The sequence below is a fragment of the Indicator indicator genome, chromosome Z, assembly GCF_027791375.1.
Source record: "Indicator indicator isolate 239-I01 chromosome Z, UM_Iind_1.1, whole genome shotgun sequence".
NCBI classification, from domain to species: domain Eukaryota; kingdom Metazoa; phylum Chordata; class Aves; order Piciformes; family Indicatoridae; genus Indicator; species Indicator indicator.
In genome coordinates, this window is record NC_072053.1 from 45790372 (window position 1) to 45808306 (window position 17935).

Here is a 17935-nt window from a genome sequence, read left to right on the forward strand (position 1 = left end):
GGTTCCAATGAGCAGAAAGACTAGTTGGCTGCAGCTTGCAGTCTGAGAGCCTCTTCTGGTTTCACCAGGTTTAAAGAGTGGGTTTAGTAGCTTCTGCCTCCCAGACCCCCCTTACCCCTTTGTACACAAAAGGGACAAGAGAAAGGAGGAGAGAGGTATTTTGTTAGACTTAGCCGTAACAAAGCAGCCAAGGTCAAGCAGAAGCAAGTTAATCTCTCCCAAGCGAAGCAGCGAAAAGAGACCGTTTTCCTAACTAAATCTTAAGTCCATTATCTTTCCAATGGGATTGTTCAGAGTTATCATTATTTTCCTTTTTACATCCAATAGTGATTTATTTACATTTTACTACTTTCTGTTCAAGATCTGTGAAAAATTTTAAAGGCATAGCCTGAAACTACCACACCCAATTAAATGAGTTGTACAGTGAGGCACTCCAGAAATATTTGGAATCTTTACTTTGATCTGGTGGAGATCACACAGCTAGAATACAGTCTTTTAGCTCAACATTATACTGTGTATATCTTGTGGTGGTTTTTTTTCCTGGTTAAGTGTTGTTTTTTTTTTTAAGCCATAAAGGGTATCAATCCACAGATAAAATGTGGCTGACATGTGTGCTTAGAGTCATGGCAGAAAAACCCCAACAAAACCAAACCAAACCAAACCAAAGCCAACAACTTCTTTGACGAAAAGTCCCTGCATTCACAGTTTATGCTTCTGCTTCTGACTGCTCTTCATGATGTTTGTAGGTCTATTCAGGAAAAGGCAGAAATTAAGGCACAGTAGCCTGACTGAGAAGCACTGTATTTCAACAGGTGCTTCTCTTGAGATTTCCAGAGATAACAGAGTGTATTGAGGATTCTGTTTGAAATAATGAAAATAAACAAACATACTTTTAAGCACTATTTGTTGACTGGGATAAAGGACAGGGTGTCCATATACTGAATACCATGGAGAAAAAAGACCCATAGAGTAATTATCTGCTATATAATGCAATACATGAGTCAAGGATCTTAGGCTGTGGTGGAGAAAATCCCTCTAAAGAACTGATGATCTACTGCTCACTAAAGTTAGCTTTCTTATTTGACAACCAGACTATAAACTAAATTCTAATATAGCCAATATTTAATCATTTGAAGAGTTGTGGTACTAAAGAAGAAAATTCTACCTGTCATGTTTTAAGAGAGCGTTAGACAACCATCTTCTCCATCACGTAAGTAAAAATAAATTTTCCTATGACCTTTTCAACAATTTTTATTTTTAATAGGAGAATTAAGGATAAAGAGCAGGAATCAGGTAGCAGAAATGAATATCTAAAAAGGCATGTCTCTTGCAGGAAGTCCAAAATTCTGCATCAGTTTTCTTTTACACCACAACAAATTTTCAAGTTATGGTCAGAGCACTGAGAAGCATCTTCAGCAGTCATGGTGATGTTTCCCCATTACTTGAACAGAAGGAGACGAGACCCTGAACTGAACAATGTGCTGCTGCAATTTTATCCATGAAAGTCAGAGACTTGAGAAGACTTATACTGTTCAAATGAAAAAGCAAGATACACAGTTTGTCTAGAATATATCCTTTATTATTTGCAGTCCGTAAATTTTAATATGTGACTGAATGTCTACATCATTTTATCTGTTTAAGCACATCTTGGTGTTTTCCAACAACCCAATCAATCACATCTTTATTACGTACAGTCAGTATTTATGAAATAGTGCATATGCGTCTGTGGGCTTAGAAAAATAACATGCAAGGGAAATCATTACCATGAAACTGATAAAAAGAAAGATAGGTAAAAGTCAATCCCCTTTTAGTGTGTTACGGCTCTGCACCAAGTATCAAATCTCAAAGAGTGTAAGATGTTTCTTGTTAAAGGCACTTACAGTTTTTCAAATACACTTTCAAATTTAATTCTGTTGCATTAAAAAGTATATCTCTGGGATCATAGTTGCACAACACAGCAGAACGGTCCAAAAAGGCAGCATTAATAAAAGGGAAAAAAGGGGGGTTATGTTAAAATATTAAAATACCAAGAATTAACAAAAACATTTAGGATTTGGTCCTTATAAAACAGGCAACAGCATTCAGGCAATAGTGATTTATTCTCTTAGTTACTAACAAAAAATATCCCCAATAACGAACTCTTCCAGTTCCAGCGTATAGATATGTCTAAGTCGAGCAGGGCACCCTCTAACACCACCCCTAAGAAAAATACAGCTTTTCAAGACTAACTACTTCACCACTTGGCTGTGAAGAAAGAAACCTCAAAAGAGCATTATACACGCACATACTAGGCAAGCCTACAATTCTGTGTCTCTGTATCTGGATGGTTGTCCGTAATATCCCTTCTTAGAGTGGTCTGACAGCTGACGACGGTACTCTTCCTCCTCCTCTGCATCGCTGCCAAAACTGCCACGGTTTTCTAGGTAAGGTCTAAGAGGAGCTTTCTGGGGTTCTGGAGGTCTGGAGTTAATACAACAAGACAGGGAAATAGAGAGAGAGGTGTTTACTTCCATTCAGAAAAGCTGAAAAATAATTTTAGTTGTTACTGGTTTTGTGGCCATGTAAAACCTAGAAAGCCACATGGAACAAACCCATAAACACCTGCATGGGCATGGTAAGTCTGTCTGGAGTGGCATCTTATTTCCATTAAGCTGAAGGGTGGTCTTCACACTGGATCTACACAAACTACCTGGAATAATGCCAAATTTAAAATTTTTAAACATTCTCATATACAACCACACATAAAGAGCTTCATGGCACTTCATTCTCTGAGCCAAGTTCCTTAGCCACTGCTGCTATGCCATCTGATATTTTCCTCAATTTGCACCAGACTCTTTCTGCTTCTTGTGCATCCCTAGTTTCTTGTCTCGAAGCCTGAAGACTGCTCACATGACATTTCTTCAACTGACAGACTCCTCTCCTTACTCAAGGCTCTCAGTAGGGCCCTTACCCTTAAAAGTGAGCACATTTGCTTTTTATGCACATTTGCTTTATATACACATTTAGTGTGACACTAAGTAGATGCACTGAAATAAAATCTGCTGAAGAAGAGCATTTCCTCGGTTTCAAAAGCTGTGACTTTCGCAATCCATGTTGTACAAAACTCAGTGAAATCAGTGTATCTCAGTGAAATTATTTCCTCCTAGGTAACTGAAATATTATAAATGAGCTGAAAGAAAAAAAAATCCTGAAAACCAAGAAGAGTTCTCTGAAATTTTGCCCCACATTTACAGTAATCTTTGAGGCACAACAAAGCAATTTATCAAGGCAGGAATATTTGTATTAATAAAAGCTGGCAAGACTGGTTTTCCTCCTGCTAAAGTAATGACAAAATGCTTTAAACTGGATAAACCTTACCTCATAGGCTGGGGCCAGCTCTGTTCTGACTTCTGTGTTTTGACAGGAACAGCATAAATATCTGGATGCTTCTGGGCTATTTCAAGCTTTAAAACAAAGTAGGAGAAAATAACTGTTGTGTTAGTCTATTCATCAGGGACGCTAGACAATAGATCTAGAAGGATACAGCTACATCTGAAACAATTAAAGCACAAAGTGATAACTGATCTTACATTCTTACAATTATATAATCTTTTGCTAGAGTAATAATTCAAATCGCACATCAAAACAATGGATGAACAAAAGGACTTTGAGAAGACAGCTTTCTTTAGTTACAATAGGAAGCCTTTAAAACACATCCTCTTACTACATCCAAAGCCACACAGTGGCATGTGTGGTTTCCCAAACTTCTCCCACCAGAAGCAACACCATCCAAAGGCATGCTTCTCATTTTCAGGATGCAGGCTGTTCTATATGCTGGAAAGCAGAACAAGGGAAGAATGCTTCTCTTCGTACCCTGGCATTCTGGGCCTCCTGTAGCTCTTGCATTCTTTGCATCCTGGCCTTATGATCCATCTCCTCAAATATTTTTACTTTCCTCAGTACAGATTTTGGAGTACTTTCTTGTTCACTTCCCTCCTCTTCCAGCTTGGCCTCCTCCTCCTCCTCCTCTGCAGGTGGTACTGATGGCTGAGAGTTTCTCAGGATGGGACGTCCAAATGCAGGTTTCAGAGAAACTGGTGGTGGTGCTGGTTTAGCTGATACAGTTGAAATCTCACTGGTGACAGCAATGCTACTTGATTTGGAGTCATAGTTCTTGGGGAAGTCATAGAGATCCTCTTTATTTTGTAACTTTCCCTGTAAGTATAAAACATGCAAATAAGTTTATATCAACAACTTACTTTTTTAATTTCAAATGAAGGCTTTAGCCTGAAATCTAACAGTGTCAATCGTTATTTGAAGTAACACTTGAAATGCATCTGAACTGCTGCAACATTTTGGCCATTCTCTTATACACTATACACCAGCCTAAAGAGGACTAGCATGCTTAAAAGCTTTTTGTCCCATCTGTTAAGTATTACCAGAACTACAATATGTGTTAGGAGATGGCACAGAGGAAAATGACCTCCCAAATAATTTGTCAGTGTTACCTAATCTAGAATATCACTAATAGGAGTTTGGAAGTGCACAGGACACAAAACTCTTTCCTATTCCATCTTCATTTTTTCCACAGATGCCATACTCTGCCCAATCTCTATTGTCAAGTCAAACCTGAATCTATTTTGAATACGTGTAGAATGCGAGTACATATATCATCACAACTCTGGGGTTAGGGGAAATCAGGAACTGCAAAAATGGAATTTGCTGTCCAAACATCGTAATTATTTCCCCTGCATTATCCCTGAGCCAGGTTTGAGTAAACAGTTAACATCACTTTCTAGTGATGAAGACTGATTCTGGAGGTGGTAGATTCTGGGTTTATGCCTTACAGCAATTCCCATCAGATATACTTTTCCTGATGATTAGCCTACATTTATTCTTGCTGAAATGAGTGACTTTCCATAAGTTAGCAGACACAAAAAGGAGTCTACCTTCTTACTCCACGCAAAGATGACATGTATTTGAAGAGAACTGTTATCCTTTTAAGTTTTCCTCAGCCTGACCATGCAACACATTCAGCCATTCCTTCTCTCCACAAATGACAATGTTTTTTCATCTCTAAACACTCCTATTGCCACATCCAATGTGCTACCCTGGAGAGCTTTCCAAAAGGAGGTACTATATATTTAGATTTGTTTCTACAAGTTTACCTTAGGTGGCTCAGGCTTGAATGCTGGAGGTGGACTTGGTTCTCTAAGGATCTCTCTGCTACCAGCTTTTCTCAACTGAGTCCTTGGTTCTGGACTAAATTTTTTTAAACCCTGAAATAAAATAAGAGATAAAAATCACTGCAGTAATTCAGTATTTGTTTTCTTCTCTCTCAAGTTTTCTATTTTGGGAACAGTAACCAGGAGTCAAATGACCATCAGCAGCCTGACAACAATCACTGCAAATGTAACTGCAATGCTCAAGGTGATGAGACATCATCAGGAAACCTTTAGTGTTAGGCAGAAAAGCAGAGCTATTATTATTATTGTTGCTCTATACAATGTAATTCTGAAACACTATCAGAGGTAAGATAGAGCAACTGCTTAACGATATTTCATTTTTAAGCAGTACATGCAGAGCTTTCAGAAAGGCCAAAGTATAGTCCTGATGAAAATCCAACCACCTCACCTCCTCATGATGCACAGGTTCAGAAGACCGGCTAACAGATGAAATCCTTGGTTCATCCAAGGGCTCATCAAGTTCATTGTCAGTGTATGCACCTCCTTCTCCGTCTGTATCTTCTAGGTCACTGATCAGCCTACTGTCACAACTCAAATAGTCAGCACCCATTGCAGTAAGGTAAGACATACGATCATCTGCATCATCTTCCATGCCATCCATCTAGAGAAAAGTCAGAAAGAATTCAGGAACAAATATTAAATATATACGAATTAAGATCTAGTTAGGTGTCAATGTCACACCAAGCAACTCCTTAAAAATTACTTTGGAGAACTGAAAAATCTTTAATGTAGAACCATAAAGTGAAGCCCTTGTAAGAACTTATCCTCCTCTCCATTATTCCCTAACCACAGCACTAGTGATGAAATCAAAGTATAATGGAAACAACAATAAAAAGTAATTTTTTGTTACCAAGACGACACCAAAGACACCAACTGACTACTTGTCTAATCTATCCAGCACTGGCAAACAAAATTTATAACAATTTTTATTGGCAAGAGATGTCTTGAGACATCTGTATAGCTTCGTACAGTATGGAGCGACTACCTACCTTTCCTTCTGATACCCATACTGCTTCCCCTTGCTGCTGCTGAATTGTATCTTTCAGACTGCCATACCAGCTGTCGTTGGCTGAATTCAAATTGATGGTGGCTGTAAAAAGCGAAGGAAGAAGTGTATATTATGCACACAGCAAATACAAAGCCATCCTTTGCCCAGTCTTTGACACTTAAAGGTTTTTTTTTAGTTACGTGAGAATGTTAAACAGCTGTTTCATTTAGATCACTGACAGAGGCATGGCACTTTTATTATTTGTGTACTCATCAGGCTTATTAAATCACTTATCTTTTAATGATGGTAGGCCAACTCACAACTCTTTTTGTATAAGAAATTGGCAGAACCAGGAACTTTGAAAAAAAAAAAAAAAGTCAAGGAAGGGATTGCTCTTGACCATACCTTCACATCCACTACTCTCTTGGTAAGCACGTTAGACACATTCTTCCTTACCTGTAAAAAGGTGGGAACAAGTTTTCTTCAGTTTGTTTGCTTGCTCATAGAGTTTTCTTGAGCTCTTGTTAGATGTGGAACATAGCCTTTGTCTCATTGTTTTCACACCCTGTTTACTGTCTGGGTTAAAGAAGACCACAATTGGAAACCACTGGGTATAATTTAGCAGGTCCACTGCCTTAGGAGTCACATCCAGCAGAGCATGTTTGTCCTGTTAATAAAAAGCCCAGTCAGTCTGCTGCTTGTGGAGAACAAGAGGAAGTGGTTGGAACCTAGAGGTGGGCAGCCTAGGAAAACCAGGGTATTTTTCTCCAAATAACGCCACAACCTGATGGATTTTTTTTCCCCCAACAGTTATATCACATTCAGAAGCCACAATAGGCAGCCTCTTTTTTTTTTTAGCTCCATTTTTCTGAACAGCTTTTGCTTGAATGTCCACACACTTCTGCTAACTAACACGCTGTGGTAGTTTTAGGCTATGCCTTTAAAATTTTCCACAGATCTTGAAAAGAAAGTGTTAAAATGTAAGTAAATCACTATTGGTTGTAAAAAGGAAAATAATGATAACTCTAAACGATTCCATTGGAGAGACAATGGACTTAAACTAGTTGTACAAAAACAATTTCTCTCTCTTTTTGCTTCTTTGCTCTGGGAGAGACTAACTTGCTTCTGCTTGATCTTGGTTGCACTGCTTTGTTGTGACTGGTATTAACAACTCCCCGCTCTTTTTCTCTTGTCTCTTTGTGTACAGGGGGGTAAGGAGAGAACATGGAGTGGAGAAGTTTTTGCAACTCCCCTGGGGGTTCTTGTGCTGCTTATCAGTTGTAAATACCTGTAAATATTGTATATTTGTACATATTCATTGCATTCCACTGTAGATTGTAGTTTTGCTTGTAAATATAGCTTCATTTACTTTCATGTGAGCTGGTCTGGGAAATTTAATGTTGGGGGGGAATTTTCAATCCACCACACTCTCATGTTACATTAAATGCAGTTATTCCAGCTTTTTTTTTATTGTTAAATAGGTGGTGGAAGCTAACCAGCTTTTCTCTCTACCTGCCCCTACCACAACTATTCTGGGTCCTGTGTGAGCTTTTATCTATACTTACTAGCTGAGGCAAATCTCACTTTTTTTCATTAAATGTATTTCTTCTTAGCCACTTCTAGTGCAAAGATGAATGAGATTTCAAATGTGTGCTTCAGTGGCACCTGAGCTTTGAACACATTTCTGTGTGACATTCTAACCCCTCTGGCACACTCATTTTATTTGGCTGAGGACAATAATTTACTGAGTATACTTTTTTGCCCAAGTTTTTTATGCTTCTTGATTATCACCTACATTTATGTGCTCTCTAAACAGTATTATATAAAGAGTTAATGTAATCTTAGTGGTTGCAACTTAGTTACCACAGTCAATTCTTGTTAGTTCAACAGCAGTAATCTGTCGATGCAATCTAAAATGTCTTTCTTCTGATGACAGTAAGAGCAAGCAGATCACTGCATGACAGTAAAGCCTCCATGACAAATTCAGAAAGCATACAGTAAAACACAGAATGCCTCTCTGTTCAGATTTAGAATGGATTAAGGAGAACTTCCATTTCTAATATCAGGTTCTCCTTCCCGCTTGAAGGGAGAGAGAGCTATCAAAATGATAAAAATTGTTTTTGAACGGTTTCAGAACAGCCCTATCATTAAGCCAGGTCTGCTTACTGCAGAAATAGGTGAAGATTTGAGGATTCTGAAAATTTTAGAATCAAACAAATCTAACAGCATGACTTGGAGTATAAGAAATTTTCAGAGAAACGTTTTACCTGCTCAATGATTTGCTTCACAGTGTTCAAGCGCACTACCCCAGTTGACTTCTCTGAACCTGCGTCTCTGGGTTCTGTCTCTGCAAAGACAACATTGTAGCTTATTTAGAGTGGCTGGGCAGCTGTGATTATTAAATTATCCATTCTTTCAGTTATGGATGATAAGCAAGCTAGGAGAACAACTTACTTGCTGTCTGGTACAGGTGAGGCAAATCATTTGACAACTTCTCCATAGCAACATCTGCAATAGGGCCAAATATCACCACAGGTCTCTTAAAACCAGCTGAAAGAAAATCATTTGAAGAAAAGGTAAGTCTGGTAAGACTGGTTTGATAGGTAAGTGACACAGACAAGATCCTCAATTACTATATAAGGTTATGAGCAAGCTGAAGATATATTTTTACTTTTTTCTCAAAGGTTTATGCAACAGCGTACCTCAAACACAGCACTATTTTTATCAGCTGAGAAAGCAAGGAGATTGCTTGGCTTCTTCATTCTGAATGTAAAATGTTTTCAGGATTATACATTCTGAAAATGTTCAGATCTTAATAATCTTTCCATGCAGCAAAATAACACAACCCTTGAGTCCGCGGATTTTGTGTAAATAAAGATAGAAATGCTAAACCAGTGATGGGGCAGTTTGAAAAAGGCAAGGAATGCAAGATTCTGTTATGCTTATGCCATAAAAAGTGCAAATTTAAGTCATAAAGTTAATAGGGGAATACCATTCTATTGCTCAGCCTTCATATTGAAATCTGGGAGCTCACTTAAAATGCTTGCTACAAGTTGTTTTGTTCCACAAAAAAGATTCTGGGTGAATACCCAGAAAATTACCCTGACTTGCTCAACATCACTACTAATACAGTTAGAGTCATGGACCACATCAATCCTGACCACACATGGACAATCTGTTGAAAAAATACTTGGGGTTTATTTGCTCCCAAGGTAATGTTGAAGCAGCATTTACAAGCAAGCTAAAGATTGTGATTGATCTCAGGCAGAGATTGTACTCTCAGAGCTAGCCAAGGAGAAGCTAAGGAAATAAGAAAACCTCATTTGTTTCTTCCTTTTTTAGTTTTAAACCTAACTTGGAGGCAAAGGAGAACAGCAGTGGTTTAGAAACAAACCATGTTTTTTCTGAGTTAACAGCATGCAGAAAATTGCAAAGCAAAATCTCATCCCTTCCTATTGCTAAAATTTAAAATCAAAGCTAGGTTGTTTGAAACACTTACTCAGCTGACTAAACATTTGGATGCTAAAGCAGCCAGAAATAAACAGGCAGCTGGCTCACAACAAACTCACTCACCCTCACGCAACTGAACTCGCTCATAGGCTGGGAATTTTGTGCCCACAGACACAATTGCTGCCAGATCTTCACGACTCTTCCTCAGATTCTTCTTCACTCCAGATCGCTGGCCACGTGTTCTCCAGAAGTCTGCCCTATCACTTGAGCCATCTTTTTGGGCATTTTGAACACTGGCCATCTGCTCAGCTCTGACAAGAGAAAACACAGAGTTCATTTGTACAGAAATAGTGAAAGAGGGCAAAGGTGTTTTCACTGAATAACAAAGGATTTTGAATTTGCAGCAGCTAATTTACAGCTGTACAGATAGACAGCCACGAGTGGAAGAAAGAATAGAGAAGTCCACGTTCTTTTGTTCTGGAGTAAACGGATGCTCTGACTCACCACTGATACAAGATTTCTGGGCAGGAGTGAGGCCTAAGGTCTTAAACTAGTAACTCACAAAAGCAGAAATAAAAGAATGTAACTGGAAAGAGGTGGTGAGGCAGTGCAACTCAGAACTGAAGGACTAGGAGATTGCTGGTACTGTTCTTTTCTCCATTAGGCCTCTTAATTTAAGTCCCTACACTGGTCTGGTCAGATCAATTAACAAGGATAACAGAATGTACTAACCAGGATGTAGGCAGCAGTCACATAATAAGTAGGTGCAATTGTGATTTTTTTTCCCTCCATCTTAAAATTACAACTATGCTGGAGAACTTACACGCTACAGTCTAAAAGTATCCTGATATTTTTGCCAATCAATTTTAACGCTTGTATGCATTGCACACATTTGAATACTTATTACCTCATGTGCATTTGGACAAGGAAAGCATATTTAAGCAAAAAAGTAGTTATGTTTCACTCCATATTTCACATAAAAGTAAGGACTACAGCTATGAATAAATATTATTAGCCTTGGAATAAATTCTTGAAACATTTTCATTAAGAATATACTAAAGAATTTCAAGCACTGTTCTTCTAAAAGATTAATCATCAGAGTATTCTTGCACACAGCCATGAGCTTCCTCACATGTAGTTTTTTGTTTATTTGCTTGATTATTTGGGTTTTTGTTTGTCTGGTTGGTTCGTTGGTTTGATTGGGTTGCTGACGGCAGGGGAGGAGAATGGGAAATTAAAAAAAAAATAAACCCAAACCCATAACACTCCACCCATTTTTCTAGAAAAGAAAATGAAGCAGCTAGTAGTCAAAGTTTAGTTGATTGATGAGATAGGAGCTCTAGGTCTGTGTTGCAAATACCAGATCTAGTACGTAGGTAATACCATCCTCTCTTCACACAATGGTTCTGCAATCTGCGGTTTTACAGGCACAATTGTGAAAGTAAAGACAAAACAATTCACACTTGTAAGGAGGTAAAACAGGGAAGGAAGGTATAGCAAAGGAAGCAAAAATAATTTCGAAGACAAAAACAAATTCTTACTTCTAAGAATTCCACTTTACCTGCTCTTATTTGGAATGAGGCCCTTTTCCAGTTCATTTCCAATTCTCACAGCCAGCCAGTTTCCCAGTTTGCCATCATACAGTGTATCAACTACTCTAAAGATCTCCCCTCTGGTGAATGCTAAGCTCTGTGGTGACTCTTTTTCACACTCGAAGTGGCTTCTGATGAAGAATGAATCACCTCTTCCACAGGCCATGATATCTCTGTAGACTAAAACAGGAACTCCTTTTTAGTTTATATTTTTTTATACATTTGAAAGAAAGATTAAGTGGCTATTCTAGAGAAAAGTTCTGAAATTCTTCCTCTCCACTCAAAAAGACACAAAACCAGCAATCTGCACATCCACTGCCCTACGCACATATTATCAAGACTTCTATACTTGTGTACACAGCCTACACAACTCTGAGGGAAGGAGGTACTTGCATCTTCCCGAAGCATAAGGCAACTACAGTAATTCAGTATTTCAGCAGGCTGTGTCTCCAACAGGAAAGCAAGAGGCTTTGCTTGCTCCTTAGCTGTTCATCAATAAAACAGTCCATTTGCTGTTGTCTAATTGAACCCTCATGACTGCCAAGGCACAACAGAAAGGCATGCTCATGGCAGTTCTTGGGCCAGCTGCTACAGACAGAAAAGCAGAAGGAACAAGCAGTACATTGCCACTCTTCAGGATTAAGAAGAAATACTATTCAATAATAATGAAAGAGATGGAGAAGTGGTCTAAAGAATACATCACACATGCACATCTGTATCACCCTTGTGGTATGGAATACAGCTATCATCTAAACAACTGAAAAATAAGGAACTAAAATGTTATCAGGAATAAGCACAAGAGAGATTGTGTGGGTTTACTGACAAAACAGATCTTAAAGGATTTGTGGAATTACTCATGTTTTCTTTAAAGTGCCTACCTTCGTATTTGCTTTGAGCCAAAATTGTCACTGTTTCACCTTTAGGAATTTCTAAGAGATACAGAACAGCATCTTCCCGAACAATGCCTCTGAAGTCTTGAGTGTTTACCTATAGAAAAAACACCCAAAACAACCCCAACACCCCCAAATAAACACATATTTAAAAAAAAAAAAACTTTAAAAAAATCAACACTTGAAAAATCAACAATAACATGTACAAGTGAAGATTTTTGTTTTATATTAAAAAAAAAATCTTAACTGTTGTCTTCCTGTACTATACTTTTGGGATTTTTATGTCAATATAGGTGTCTGTTGTCATTAATGCCACTGGCATTAATCTTTTTGAAATAACAAGGTCCTGGATGTGCACTGCTAGATTGTTGCTTCTACTTTAACAGGCTGCAAAGGCCTTGAAAATCAAGGCTATCACATAAGAAAACAGTTAGAAAATTGCATTATCCTCTTATTAGACTTTTCATGTAAAAAAAGGAGATTCTAAGAGGACAAAATGGCATAGAGATATAATGCAGAAACTGGTCACTGTTACCCAAGGAAACTGGACACATATGAAAGAAGAAAAATATCCTGGCCTCAGTCTTTCTCCCTCTAAGACTAGGAAGAAACATCGTACAGAAACTGTATTCTCCTATCCTCAGGTATTTTTCTTGATTAGTATTTCTGCTACCTATCCCTTCCACAGAATACTAAACAAGCTGAAGATTGATACACATTTCTTCAAAAACTCATTTCAGCAAGGTCCTTCCAAAGCAGTAACTTGACTTTGTAAGATCATGATTCCTTTCATATTTCCACTGCGCAGCAAACAAAAAAAAAAAATACAAAAGTGATTTGCGTTTCAGGGACACAGGAGTACCTTAAGAATCTGATCGCCTTCCTGCAGTCCTTCTTGATCAGCTGAAGTGCCTTCTTGGATTCCAGCAATGAATATCCCTACATCGTTTCCGCCAGCCAGTCGCAGACCCACACTGTCCCCTTTCTTGAATCTTACCATTTTTGTATTAGGACTACAAAATTCATAGGCATAAAAAGGAAGCAAGTGCAGAAGTTAGGCATATGGCAGTAACAGGTATTAAGAGAAAAAAAAAAAAAGCCAGTCTTTCAACAAGGTCATGTTAATAATCTTCTTATTCTCTCTCTTTCACTATTATATGCTATCTTTACCCAGGTAACTCCTCAGTGACGGAAGGAAGGAGAGAATTTGCACTTTTCAGAGCGAGTGAGAATTGGCAAGAGCAACAGAGTGGCGCACACAGACTTGACAAAGCTGGGAAACAGCTCCCTGTTTTTCAAGTACCAAAATACTTTCCTGCCAATTGGATTGTCTCTCAGCTGAGTAGCTGTTTTTTTTGGTGAAAAAGGCCTGAGCCATAAGTAATTATACTGATTATTTTTTCCTACATACACATGAGAACTGTCCTCTAAGGTAAACTCAGATCTGTTTTCTCGGAAGTTTAACACGATTGTTAGAAGTTTTCAAAGTGTTTGGTTTTGGTATTTTTTTTTTTTGAATGAGAAATATTTTCAAGTGTATTCTATTGGTATGTTAACAATTAGTCCTTTCATCTTACAGTGGGAGAGGTTATTGGGCTAGGTTCAGCTTTTGCTGCCAGAAAAGCTGTATGCCTGAGTGACCTTCCAACACAGAGGACAGTACTTATCTGTTACAGCTTTCTCAGTAATACCCTAAGCCTGTATTATAAATTCCTCTTCACCAAAATAATCACTTGATTAATTTGCACATCAATGACAACATTTTCAGAATCCAACCAAGTTCTCTGACTCCACTTGAGAAAGCACTCCAAGCTACAGAAAATATTCCAAACCTTTAGAGTCCTTCTTACAACCTCAGTGCTCCTGTCCTTTCAATTTCTGCATCTGAAAACTCTCAAAACACGTAAGCTGTCTAGTAATACAGTTTGCAGCTTGTAGTATCTTCATTGTTAAAGAATCGGCAGTACCAGATTCCATTGACCACTTACAAAAATAACAAAAAACACTCACCAACCACAAAAATACACTTGGGAAGCAACATTTTTTTCATTTCTAAGCAGAGACTAAAACTGCAATATGGGCTGCGCAGGCTTCATTTGACGAAGACAAAAACTCCTGTACTGAATTTCCAGCTCATACAGAAAGACACGTTTGGCCTTGTCTTGCATCAAACTTGTTGACAAAGTAAATTTCTTTGTATCTTAATGTTGTGGAGGAGGGGAGGGTTGTCTTTTGTGTACATATGAAATAACAAAAGAGGCATAAAAACACTTTTCCATAGAACTGCAACGGTTACAGAGGCCCTCTGCTCAAAGCCAGCTGCTCAGAGTCATGACCATTTATGTTTTCAAGTTATCTCCAGTGACTGAGTTACCACCATCAACAAGGGAAAAACTGTTCCTGTGGTTAACTATTCTCATAATAAAAGGCTTCCTTATATCAAGTCAGAATTTCCTATGTTCCAGTTTGTGTCCCTTGCTCTTCACCTACTACTCTACCTCTCTGAGAGGAGTATGGCTGTTTTCTGTATATCGCACTATCCATTAGGTCACTGCAGACAGCAATGAGATGTCCCTTTGCTCCTCTTTTCTCCTTAACAAATACAGCTTTATCAGTTTGTTCCCAAGTGTCACATACTGCAGTCACTGACTCCCTAGACTTGCACCCGTGTGTCAAGGTCTCTCTTGTCCTGGGAAGCCCCAGAATGGATATAGTGCTCCAAAAACAATTTCAAAGTGCCGAATAGGGCAGAATAAATACACGACAATACACCATTGAGTGTGTTTCAGTGCAAGCCCAGAAGTACAGGGAGTTCTATACCTTTCAGGTACAAGGCAAATTTCTAAATGCAAGTTTTAAGTCAAGTATGGTCAGTAGGAAGCCATGCCATCTCCCTTTGTCATTAAGATATAAAGGGATATTGCTACAAATGGGCAAAACCCCTTGAAACCCATGCAACCAAGAACTGGGTGCAGGTCACTGGAAGAATACCAAGTGTGAAAGAATTTGGCAAGTGCTGCCTTACCCATATATTGCTTCATCTTCAGGGCTGGGTTTAAGAATCGTTCTTGTAACTGCTTTTGGTTGAGACACTGCATGTAAAAAGGCCAATAGAAGTTACTAAACTATTAAAAAAGTTATAAATGGCAGCAATTTTTAGCTATTAGATAGTAATCAAACTCCTCCATAGCAAGGATTAGTAACAGGTTTAAATATCAAGCATCTCTGACTACAACTGATTTATTTCTTTTTTTTTTTTTTTTGAATCATTGAAAAAGAACAAGAAGATCAAGATAGGGACACACAGTTCTGTCAGGCAATCCAGATGAGACTTCAGGAATAGCTTCACTTGGCTACACAGGGAGATAGGGTCTAGAAGAGTACTACTTATTTAGATGGTAATTCCAATAAGGAGCTACCTTCAAACAATCTCAGGTTATTTTTTCTCTCTTTGCAAAACAAAGCAAAGATATGTCAGGATGGGGTTGACATAAAGAGCATACTAGACATGACAGCATGACTGGGAGAGTAGGTGTTCTGTGGCCAGGACGAAAGGAAAAAAAGAAAAAAAAAGGCACCAAAAAAATCAAACTCTGACCTGCTGCGTCATCTTGGTACTTCAGTTCTTTGTTTGTGTCTACAACTGTAACAGCAGGAGTAGCAATGTCACCAGTGGATTTGAATGGTGTAGGCATTGCTCCTATCCTGGACATTTTACTGGATGGATCATCTTTTGCACTAAAAGAAAAAAGAAAAGTGTGGTGAAATCAGATAAGAATGCCACATATTTTAAGAATTTCTTTGACAAGCTCTAGAAAGAGTGACTGGAAAAGACCAGGCCTTACTTTGATTTCTCTTTCAGCTTTTCATTGGATGAATGTGAATCTAAATCAGAATGATGTACTCTGTCATCTTGAGGGGACAAAGATCTGTTTGACTCTATTTCAGAAATGTCTGAAAAGAAAGAAGCAAAATAAGAAATGCAGGATTTGTTTAAATTATCTGTGCATTTGATCACCATGTTTATTTACCAAGCTTTCACATAAAAGATACACTGAACTATTAAGTCTATTTCCATTCCAAGATGGATTTGGCAAGGGTTTAAAAAGTGTTGTCTGCCTTTTAGTGCTTCTACCTCCTTACCCCCCTGAAATACAGGAAGGTTTCACATAACCTTTAGGCCACATACATCACACAACTAGTTTGAGTATATCATAGACTCATTAACTAGTGTTACCAGCCTTTGAGGTCTCACAGAGGTTCCCACAGAAGACTACTTTCACATTAACAGTCCTCCTGTCATTGCTTTTTCAGTTACAAAGGAAACAGAGTAGCTCTCAGACTTTAACTGTATATCAGCCTTCACAGTAAAATCTACAAAAAGCTGCTCCCTTTATTCTGACATCTGAGACATAAATAACTTATGCTAAATGCAACATCCTGCTCCCCTAAACATCCTGAGCCCTTCCCAAAGCAAGATTATGTTAAGAGATACAGCTCGTACACAGTGAGACATCATTTGTGCAAGTTGGATACTGGAAATAGTAACCAGTTACAGAATCACAGAATGGTAGGGGTTGGAAGGGACCTTTGGAGATAACCTAATCCAATCCCATTGATAATGCGGGTACATCTACATCAGGTTATGCTGGAACACATCCAGGCAGGTTTTGAAAGTCTCCAGAGGAGACTCCACAACCTCTCAGGGCAGTTGTCCATGCACACTTAATTTCCTGACACGCCTTCTCTCCTATTGAATGTTGTCATGAATGTTAATACATTCAGAAGGAGACCAGTCCAACCTACTTGCCTTTGAAACTGAAGTTTTTTGTTAAAGCAACTGACTTGCTTGTTCTGAGAATTACAATTGATTTTGCCAGACCAACACTGCTGCTTCTATCTCTGCTCCTGCCCAAAATGCAATTATATGAATTACAAGGAAATTCTTCTTTCACCTAAAGGAAGTGGGCTTGATGCTGAATTGGCTTTTACTTAGGTTTATTTGTATTAGTTTATTTTATTATATGGTGGGGAAGGAAGGGGCAGGGTTTTTTTTCCTGTTATTGATGTTTTGGGTTTTTTATTTTTTGGTTGTTGTTTTGGGTTTGTCATTTTGTTTTGTTTTCCAAAGAAGAACAGAGTTTTGCTACCAAAGCAAAACGCTATAAGCTTCATTCCTTCCCCACACAGCATCCAGAACTATTTATTCAAATTAAACCTTACCATCCATTTCTGAGTCACTGTCATTCAATGAAGGAATGTTGAGCAGTGTCTGCTTTCTGTCCCTGAGGACAACCAACTGAAGTTTCCCCCGTGATTTCTCAATCAATTTTCGGGCATCAGCTAAAGACATGTTTTCTGTCACTGTACCATTGATCTGAACATAAAAAGGAAACAACAGTACTATAAGTAAACAAGTCCATATTGTGCTCAAGCTTAATAGTGAACATTACTATAACACAACTTACTCCAGAGTAACCACTGCAACAAAGTGCTAGTTAAACTGCTATCAGTATAACCAGAACAGACCTTGAGAATGATATCTCCTTCATGAAGATTGCCATCTTTGGTTGCTAGACCAGTACAGGTCATTTCTTTTATGAAGATCTGACTTCCAAGCCGGAGACCATATTCTGCAATCAAAAAAATAATCCATTGTGCCTTAGAAGATGAGCGAGTGGGCATGTTTTAAAAACTACACAGTATACACAGAATCATAGAATTGATTTGGTTGGAGAAGATCTCTAAGACCACTGAGTCCAAACATGGACCTAACACCACCATGGCCAT

At 38.4% G+C, this 17935-nt stretch overlaps 1 protein-coding gene across 5 annotated transcripts in view; it reads right to left on the minus strand.

Annotated features, from left to right (window-relative positions):
* Positions 1-1568: 1568 nt before the first annotated feature.
* The window catches only part of TJP2 (tight junction protein 2), a 54111-nt gene continuing 37744 nt past the window's right edge, over positions 1569-17935 (minus strand). For 2 of the 5 annotated variants that reach the window (XM_054397930.1, XM_054397931.1), the window contains exons 6-23: positions 17675-17778; positions 17369-17522; positions 15991-16099; positions 15744-15883; positions 15171-15237; positions 13008-13158; positions 12134-12242; positions 11225-11435; positions 9787-9974; positions 8668-8763; positions 8481-8560; positions 6670-6880; positions 6215-6315; positions 5614-5826; positions 5148-5258; positions 3853-4194; positions 3358-3443; positions 1569-2466 (exon numbers count right to left, since the gene is read on the minus strand). In XM_054397930.1, the coding sequence (XP_054253905.1) occupies positions 2298-2466; positions 3358-3443; positions 3853-4194; positions 5148-5258; positions 5614-5826; positions 6215-6315; positions 6670-6880; positions 8481-8560; positions 8668-8763; positions 9787-9974; positions 11225-11435; positions 12134-12242; positions 13008-13158; positions 15171-15237; positions 15744-15883; positions 15991-16099; positions 17369-17522; positions 17675-17778 (2642 nt within the window). In that variant the 3' untranslated portion in view covers positions 1569-2297. The remainder of the gene's footprint in view (positions 2467-3357; positions 3444-3852; positions 4195-5147; positions 5259-5613; positions 5827-6214; positions 6316-6669; positions 6881-8480; positions 8561-8667; positions 8764-9786; positions 9975-11224; positions 11436-12133; positions 12243-13007; positions 13159-15170; positions 15238-15743; positions 15884-15990; positions 16100-17368; positions 17523-17674; positions 17779-17935) is intronic. The other 3 variants (XM_054397934.1, XM_054397932.1, XM_054397933.1) reach the window with 3 other exon arrangements.